This window comes from Bubalus kerabau, chromosome 10, assembly GCF_029407905.1.
Source record: "Bubalus kerabau isolate K-KA32 ecotype Philippines breed swamp buffalo chromosome 10, PCC_UOA_SB_1v2, whole genome shotgun sequence".
Lineage (NCBI taxonomy): Eukaryota > Metazoa > Chordata > Mammalia > Artiodactyla > Bovidae > Bubalus > Bubalus kerabau.
In genome coordinates, this window is record NC_073633.1 from 28,680,181 (window position 1) to 28,689,122 (window position 8,942).

Below are 8,942 nucleotides of genomic sequence, written 5' to 3' on the forward strand. Positions count from 1 at the left end.
TTTAAAAATAAAAGAGATACCTGTTTTATTATTATGGGAGGGAAGGTGAATTACAAGTGTAAAAGCAGAGTGTTTTATGAGATCCAGAAAGTTGAAGATTCATTTAAATATACTGAAATGGAGCTGGGCTCTATGGTCTTTGCCTCCCGTGTCCTCAGCCTGCCCCTGTCTGTGGAAAAACTTTAGCCAAAGAAGAAGCTTGATCAGGCATCCCCCTATAAAGTCACATGCAAAGAGAACTGACCCCACTCTTTCAGCAAAGAGAAACTGAAAATTTCTGAGAACTTTCAGAAATCAGTTCCCTTGTTGTGGACTGCTGCTATTCAACTTGAGAGAGATTGGGATGGCACCCATGGGAGGAAAAGCACTTAGGTTAGAAATTTTTTATATAAAATTTCAATTAAAAAATTTAAAACTTTCAAATGGAAAGAAACAAAAAGTCCTTCTTAGCTTTGCTTAATGGCGAAACTATTATTATTTTGTCTTGCTTGACTGTTTTCCTCTCCTTCTGCAATTTTTCTGATTAAGTTTATTCTTTGAAATTCAGGGAAAGCCCCAAGAGGCTATTGGTTTTCTATGCACAAGAAGCAACAGAGGGTGGGTATTGGGAGTCTGTTTCAGAAAGACCCTATAGAATCCTGCTGGGTATCATATTATGTGTGTGTGTGTGTGTGTGTGTGTGTGTTTGGTCTCTTGTGTGCCAAGCATGGTTCAGGTCTGGAGGATGCAGTAGTAAAGAGATATTAAGTGCCTACAGTTCAGTAGGAAGAGAGAAAAATTAAATGAATTTTTTTTTTAGAAAAAATTATTTTAAAGAGTAATAAGTACTATAAACACAATACAATACTGTATTAAGACAGAGTTACTCTTGGGGTGAGGAAGGGCATCTGCTCTAAGTAGGATATGGAGGGGAGGCTCCACTCTGATACTTACCATGCAACACCAGGCAAAATATTGAACCCCCTTCAAGTTCAATTTCCTTTCTTGTAAGTAGTCAATATCTTTCTGCTGGGCACTGGACTCAGCACTGGCACTTATTATCTCATTCACTTCTCATGAGAACTCTGCATGGTAGATTCTATCAATATCCTATCAATATTGATATTCTATCAATATCTAACATTGTAGATGCAAGAAAACTAAAGCAAAAAATCATTAAGTCATTTTCCCAAGATACTCAACTAATGAGTGGTAGATCTACAAATACAAACCAAGTCTTTGGTCTCAAGCACCTTGTAACATTGTCTCCCTAAAGGTGAATTGATCCAACCTTGAAGTGTTCCAATAAGAATTAAGTAGGAACAAACATTCAAATCACCCAACATAACATCTTCCCTAACTTAAATATTCAATCAGCTGTAGCAATGTGCAAAATCTTGGGGGTGGGGTTGGGAGACAGAATCTGAAATTGCAGAATAATCTATCCATGAGATAAAGTTCAATATTTTTCTGAGATATGTATGAGTGCATGTGTGCTCATTCATGACCGACTCTTTGCAACCTATGAATTATGGCCTGCCAGGCTCTTCTGTTCATGGGATTTTCCAGCAAGGATACTGCAGCAGGTTGCTATTTCTTACTCCAGGGTACATTGTCACCCTGCTTATTTAATTTATATGCAGAGTACATCATGAGAAATGCTGGGCTGGAGGAAGCACAAGTTGGAATCAAGATTGCTGGGAGAAATACCAATAACCTCAGATATGCAGATGACACCACCCTTATGGCAGAAAGTGAAGAGGAACCAAAAAGCCTCTTGATGAAAGTGAAAGAGGAGAGTGAAAAAGTTGGCTTAAAGCTCAACATTCAGAAAATGAAGATCATGGCATCCAATCCCATCATTTCATGGCAAATAGATGGGGAAACTGTGGAAACAGTGGCTGACTTTATTTTTCTGGGCTCCAAAATTACTGCAGATGGTGATTGCAGCCATGAAATTAAAAGACGCTTACTCCTTGGAAGGAAAGTTATGACCAACCTAGATAGTATATTAAAAACAGAGACATTACTTTGCCAATAAAGGTCTGTCTAGTCAAGGCTATGGTTTTTCCAGTGGTCATGTATGGATGTGAGAGTTGGACTATAAAGAAAGCTGAGTGCTGAAGAATTGATGCTTTTGAACTGTGGTGTTTGAGAAGACTCTTGAGAGTCCCTTGGACTGCAAAGAGATCCAACCAGTCCATCTGAAAGGAGATCAGTCCTGGGTGTTCATTGGAAGGACTGATGTTGAAGCTGAAACTCCAATACTTTGGCCACCTGACGCGAAGAGCTGACTCATTTGAAAAGACCCTAATGCTGGGAAAGATCGAGGGCAGAAGGAGAAGTGTCCGACAGATGATGAGATTGTTGGATGGCATCACCGACTCGGTGGACATGGGTTTGGGTGAACTCCGGGAGTTGGTGATGGACAGGGAGGCCTGGCGTGCTGCAGTTCATGTGGTCACAAAGAGTCGGACATGACTGAGTGACTGAACTGAACTGAACTGAACTCCAAGGGATCTTCCATACCCAAGGATCAAACTGGCATCTTTTGAGACTCCTGCACTCCCAGATTGGTTCTTTACCAGCTCAGCCACCATGGGAGCCCTTTCTGACATATATGTAGTAGGTTACTTGGCAGATTTCATGTCTTATCATAAATATCCATGGTCTATCATGTTCTTATTACTATTAATGAGAAATTAATTCATTAGGGTGTTATTTTATGATATTGGGTACCATAATATAAACTGAAATGAGTATACCAAGCAGTGTTTTCTGCAATTATGTTTTCCCATTATTGACTCTTGCTCCCACTTTGCTAGATATGTCTATACTACAAGAAAAGACAGAGCAGTAAATACAATTTTACTTGCCAGAGAAGAAACTCCCATCTTGTGCAACAATTCCAAGCTTTCTTTTCAAGGTAGCCTCTTACTGTGCAGCCATAATCAGGCCATGTGCTGTATTTATCATTTGAAGTCAATCACTTTCACATCTGGCAGGCAAAAGAAGAAGAAAAAAAAAAAAAAAAAAGGAAAGAAAACAGCCAGTTTTTTTGAAACCTCTTTCTCCCCATTTCTGTATAGGGAAGTTTACTGACTGGTTCAGCAGTGAGAGCTCCCATTGTGATTACGCTTTTGCTGGCCAAATTGTTGGTTTTCTCTGACCACCAAAGCCAAATAAAAAGGACAGAGACAGAATTTGGAGGAAATAGAAAGGTGGCTTTAAGAATACTGAAGTAGGTTGCCATTCCCTTTTCCAGGGGATCTTCCTGATGCAAGGATCAAACCTGTGGATTCTTTACCATCTGAGCCATAGGCAAGGGCTCACAGTCAGGAGTCAAGGTGATGATAGGATCTTGATTTCTTCCTCTTGCATTGTTTCATAGATAGTCATAGCCTGGCATCTGTAACCCAGCAATTGACTCTGGCAGTGAGGTGGCTCTGTGGCCTTCTTTCTGATGTGTAACTACAAAGGGAAGGGTGTTGTAAGGGAAAACACTAGATAGGAGATGTATTTAGCATAGAGACAAAGGAGACAGTGTGAATTGCAGCTCCTGCAGAGTTAGGGAGCAGTAAAGCAAACTTACAGATATGCAGAGTTAGGAGCAGTTAAGGAAAAACAAAACAAAAACAACTAGGAATGTTCACACCTTTCCCTATTGAGACTTCAGGGAATCTCTATCAGGGCTTCCCTGGTAGCTCAGTTGGTAAAGAATCCACCTGCAATGCAGGAGACCCCGGTTCACCTCCTGGGTTGGGAAGATCCACTGGAGACAGGATAGGCTACCCACTCCAGTATTCTGCCCTGGAAAATTCTATGGACTATAGTCCATAGGATTGCAAAGAGTTGGACATGACTGAGCAACTTTCACTTCACTTCAGGAATGTTCAGGCCTGCTCACTGTTCTTTTTATCTTCTTTGGTCCCAGGAAAGGGAAAGAAAAAAACCTCATTTCTCTTTTTACCTTTTCACTGCAACAGGCTTCCTCGCAGTTTAACCCATGATCACTGGAGGGGAGCAGAGAGGCCAGTGTAATCATCATAAGATATTTGAGCAGGACACCAGCTGGCAGAGCTTCAGCTTTCACTCTTGATTCATGCCGTGTGTTACAGCCTGATTCTCAGTGGAAAAAAATAGAAAGATTTAGATAAAGGATTCATTTTCATGTTCATAAGAAGCTAGTTTGAAAGTATTACTTGTTTGCTTCCTTTTAACACTTTAAAAATGCTTTCCCTTGGTGACTTCTATTGCATCTGATATGAAATCAAGCATCATTCTTAATGATATTTCCCAGAATACAGTATATCAATTTTCCCTATTTATTGGCAAGATTATTTCCACGTAAATAGACCCTAGGATTTGCCTTCAATATCCTTTGAACTTCTGTCAAAACCAGAGTGGTGGGCTTGCAGAATGTCTTATTCACCTTGATGACTTTCCACATAGCATTGCTCCTGTGTAAGGAGCTTGTTTTATAGGAAGTCAAGTATGGCAGTGAGTGAAGGTGCTTGTTATGAGCAAAAATGTTATGGAATGGGTAATGGAAAAGGTAGTTATAAATACTACCAACAATCATGTGGTCATTTGTAGTAACAAAAACTGTAACAGTAAGAAATGGAGTATTTCCTGCCATATCAGTAAACAAGGATGTCACAGTCATCAGCACCTGCAGCCCAATGTGAGCTCCTGAGCCTAAGGGCACTCAGGAAGGAGAAGAATATCTGTGATCTAACAACCATCAGAACTGCAGTCACTCCCTACCATGAGACTAAAGGAGCTCAGGATATAAGAAACACAGATACTGGCCCCAAGATAGCTGAGGTGAATAGTAAAAGAATGGCTTCAGTGAGCCCGGACTCTTACATCTCCCCATGCATAGAAGTGTGCTAGACTCCTTAACTTGTGCTTAGTCCCTCAGTCGTGTCCAACTCTTTGCAACCCCGTGGACTGTAGACTGCCAGGCTCCTCTGTCCATGGGGATTCTCCAGGCAAGAACACTGGAATGGATTGCCATGCCCTCCTCCAGGGGATCTTCCCAACCCAGGGATCAAACCCAGGTCTCCTGCATTGCAAGCGGATTCTTGACTGTCTGAGCCACCAGGGAAGTCCATCCTTAACTTGAGATATCCGTTTTTCTTTAATTAACAATAATCTTTTGATGTTCCGACTACCCGCACTTTGTTGCAAAACTTCTATACAACCTGGCTCCTCTGCCCACTTCATTGGAGCAGTTCTTTCAGGTTTACTTGAGATGCTATCTCCCAGGCTTGAAGTCCTAAAAATTCCCACCAGATAAACATAACTCTCAACTTCTGGTTGTGAATATTTTTAAAGTTGACAGTAGTTATGACAATCTCTTTTTCTGTTTGATATGAATATATTTATGCATAGAGTAACCATTTTTAAATCTCTCCCCTACTTGCCTGCCTATGGAAACATATGATGTGCAAAATACAAGTTAATCTTGTATCTGATTGTATCTCCGTAGTTAAGATGCAGGAACCAATGGGACAATGTGGGTGTCCCATTGAGTGGGACAACACTCAAATATGGATAAGTGAACTTGATATTCCTTGAAGAGGGTGTGGCAACCCACTCCAGTATTCTTGCCTGGAGAATCCCATGGACAGAGGAGCCTGGTGGGCTACAGTACTTAGGGTCATGAAGAGTCAGATGTGGCTGAAGCAACTTAGTAAGCATGCACAAACCTGGTATACTCTTAAGGAGAAGGTCACGTTGATTATGGTAGAATGGGGAATAATTGCATCATATTAACAAGAGGCATAGTGTTTCCATTTTCTTTATTTGAAAGTGTGTTGTTAAAAGAAGTATAGATGGATGACCAGTTGACATAGAAGGTCAGGAATAGCTTTGTAGTGTCTCTACTAGCTGGAAATCTATGACTCAGAATTTGTTTCTTTGTATTGTTCTGGGTTAGGGTTGGCCATAAAAAAGATTGTGCAAGGTTTAGAAGGTAGTTGTCATCAAGTAGCCACATTTTTTTATGCCCTGCTGGTTGGTGCAGGGCTCCAGTCACTGTACAACTCACACGTGTTGCTGCTGAGCTGCTAGCTCATCTTATTGACTTACAGCTCCTTAACCTCCAACCAGATCTCCTCCTCATCATCTCTCTGTCTTGGGCCAATGTGCATGTAGCATGGTGATAAATATCCACTTCTCCTGAAGGTCACCCACTACTGTGAGACTGAAGGAGGTGAGAGACAGACAAGTTTTTAGTGTGTCTTTGTGGGTTCCAATCATCCTCATGGGTTCTAGTATGTCCTTAAATGTCAGTTTTCCCCATGTTTTTGTTCATATCCAATTTCCCTTTCCAAATGACACTCTAGTTGATTTAAAGTAAATTCAGGCTCAGTCAAGATGCAAAGATAACAACTTTGTATAAACTCCTCCACCAACTCTAGCAATTGCCTGAGAGTTCTATTCCTTAAAATGAGTCTCTTATTCTGTATCACTGTGGTTCTACTTTTCTGATTGTACCCTAATGGACACAAAACCTAAGAAGAAAAGATTAAGGAAATTATATTCATGACAATTTCTGAAAATTAAACCCAGATTTATGATTTGAGGTTTTTTAAGTGCAGTCGCCACATTAAATTATTACAGGGAAAGTTTTCAAATTTAGACAACTTTGCACATGTTCTGTATGATTGATATAAAATTAAAAAAATCAAGACTGAGAACATATTACTAGAAAGTTAGTTTGGACATCTGTTCCTAAGTGACTTAAAAGGAACTTCCAGACCACAGATTAAGCAACCACACAACTACCATTTCTGGTCTGGGATCTGCAGGTGCATATTTCAGCTGGAGTTCTGCAGCAGGGAAGCTCTCTTTTATTAAACTCTAGGGTTTTTGTTTAGCTTTTCCCATTACTTTAAGCACTGTGAGCTCCCAGAGAGCACAGAAATACTTGGCAGAATCTTCTAGCTGTAAGTCTGATATGGTGAGGCTGATAGACTTACGAATTTTCTGAAAAGTTACAGAGTAGCGGCCATTCCTTGCATTCTGGCCAGAAGAAACCTGACCAATAAGGTAAATCATCTCTCCACTGGGAAGCAGCTTGTACCAAAACATGTAGTAATAGCTCCAGGTTGTTTCATACCGACAGGTCATGGTGACTGATTGTCCCAGTTGACTGGATGTGTCTGGCTGGTCTTGAATAACTTTCTGTGCCACACCACATCCTGTGGGGAAAAAATCAGGAAACACAGCTGAAGTAATGAACAAAATAATGTAAGAATTAGACTAATTTGGAACCCAAAGAAAACCCAAATTGAAATCATAATAAGTATGCTTTTCTGCAACCCTCCTTTCCTCCCAAGTCCCTATGTGCACACCACGCGCCTGTGTGCAGTCCTTTCACTGCGAGTCCTGAACACTCGCACCCATGTTTGGAAGCATCCCTACCAGAGAAGGTGAGGGCCAGGAACACACAGAGCAGACTGGAGAGCAGCATGAGGCGTGGATTCCCCTGCACAAATGTGCTTAGTTTCTGCCTCAAGCTGAGAGTTCAGTGTCTTTGAGTGCCTGGCAGCACATATACATACTACCTGGTGCCTGTGTGACTCCCCCCAACAGGAAGTGGGGGTGTCATGTTCATAGACCACGTGGTCTGTGCACATATGGGAAAAAAGTCTGGCTCACCACAAACTTTATTTTGTCTACTTGTCTTTTCCTGGTAATTGAGTTAGGCAGATCCTGAAAAGGAGTATGGACAAAAAAATTAGTATTAAAGGTATGAGCTGAGGGGAACTGAATTTTAAATAAGTTGACAAAAATTGATAATCATTTGTAAAATAATTTTACCAGCTCATTTAAGATAGAATTTAGCATAGGATATGAACTCTTTTTGTAACTTAATGGTCATTCATTTAACCTATACTTACCTTTCCTCCATTCGGAAACAATGACTTTTTTAAAACCGACAGCTTTTCAGCTTTCTTGGTGAAAAGCTATCTTATCCAAAATAATTAACTTATCTTTTTTTTCATTAACTGGGTTTTAGGGCTATGTTTAGATTTTTTAGTAAATAAAATTACTTTAACATGAAATGAAGAAACATCAGTTCTTCTGACTTTCAAAATCTATTCATTTGTATGTGTTTTTACGAAACCAAAACAGGAATAAAATATTATTCTTTTGAAATCCGACATTGAATCTTATTTATTAGACTTTTAGGAGGATCAGGATATTCAGTCTTGTTGCCTTTATGAGGAGAATTGTACTTATTAGATCATGTCCCCTAGAATTGTATTGATGTCACTCTGAAAGCTATAAGATATTGATGAAGAAAATTGAAGATAAGTAAAGCAAGTAAATATAAAAATATTTCGTTCATGGGTTTTAAGAATAAACAATGTGAAAATGTCCTCTGAACCAGAGCAATCTATAGATTTAATGCAACCCCTCTCAAAATAATCATATTTTTCACGCAACTAGAGCAAATAATCCTAAAATTTCTATAGAACCACAAAAGACCACAAATCGTCAAAGCAATTTTGAAAAAAAAAAGAACAGAGTTGAAGGTATCACAGTCCCTGACATCAAAATATGCTTCAAAGGTGTTATAATCTAAAATATACATTGCTGGCCCAAAAACAGAGATTCAGTCAATGGAACAGAATAGGGAGTCCAGATTTTACCCCTTGTATACATGGTCAATCAATCTATAACAAAGGAGGCAAGAATAAGCAACTGGGGGAAAGACTGCTTCTTCTATAAGTGGTGTTAGACAACTAGACAGCTACATGTTAAAGAATGAAATTAGAATATTTTCTCACAGCATATACTAAAATAAACTCAAAATGGATTAGAGACTTAAATATAAGACCTGAACTCATAAATTTTTAAAGAAAGTATAGGCAATATGCTTTATGAGATTCATCTTTGCCATATTTTTGTCTCTATTTCCTCAGGCAAGGACAAAAAAGAAACAA

At 39.6% G+C, this 8,942-nt stretch overlaps 1 gene segment (V, D, J or C); it reads right to left on the reverse strand.

Annotated features, from left to right (window-relative positions):
- Positions 1–2,492: 2,492 nt before the first annotated feature.
- LOC129620458 (T cell receptor delta variable 1-like) lies at positions 2,493–7,462 on the reverse strand (the record flags this gene model as incomplete). The annotated part of the segment is given in 3 exon segments: positions 2,493–2,511; positions 6,899–7,190; positions 7,414–7,462. Coding segments are annotated over 3 exon segments (360 nt in total), but the record flags the coding sequence as incomplete, so codon positions are not given.
- Between the last annotated feature and the right edge of the window lie 1,480 nt (positions 7,463–8,942).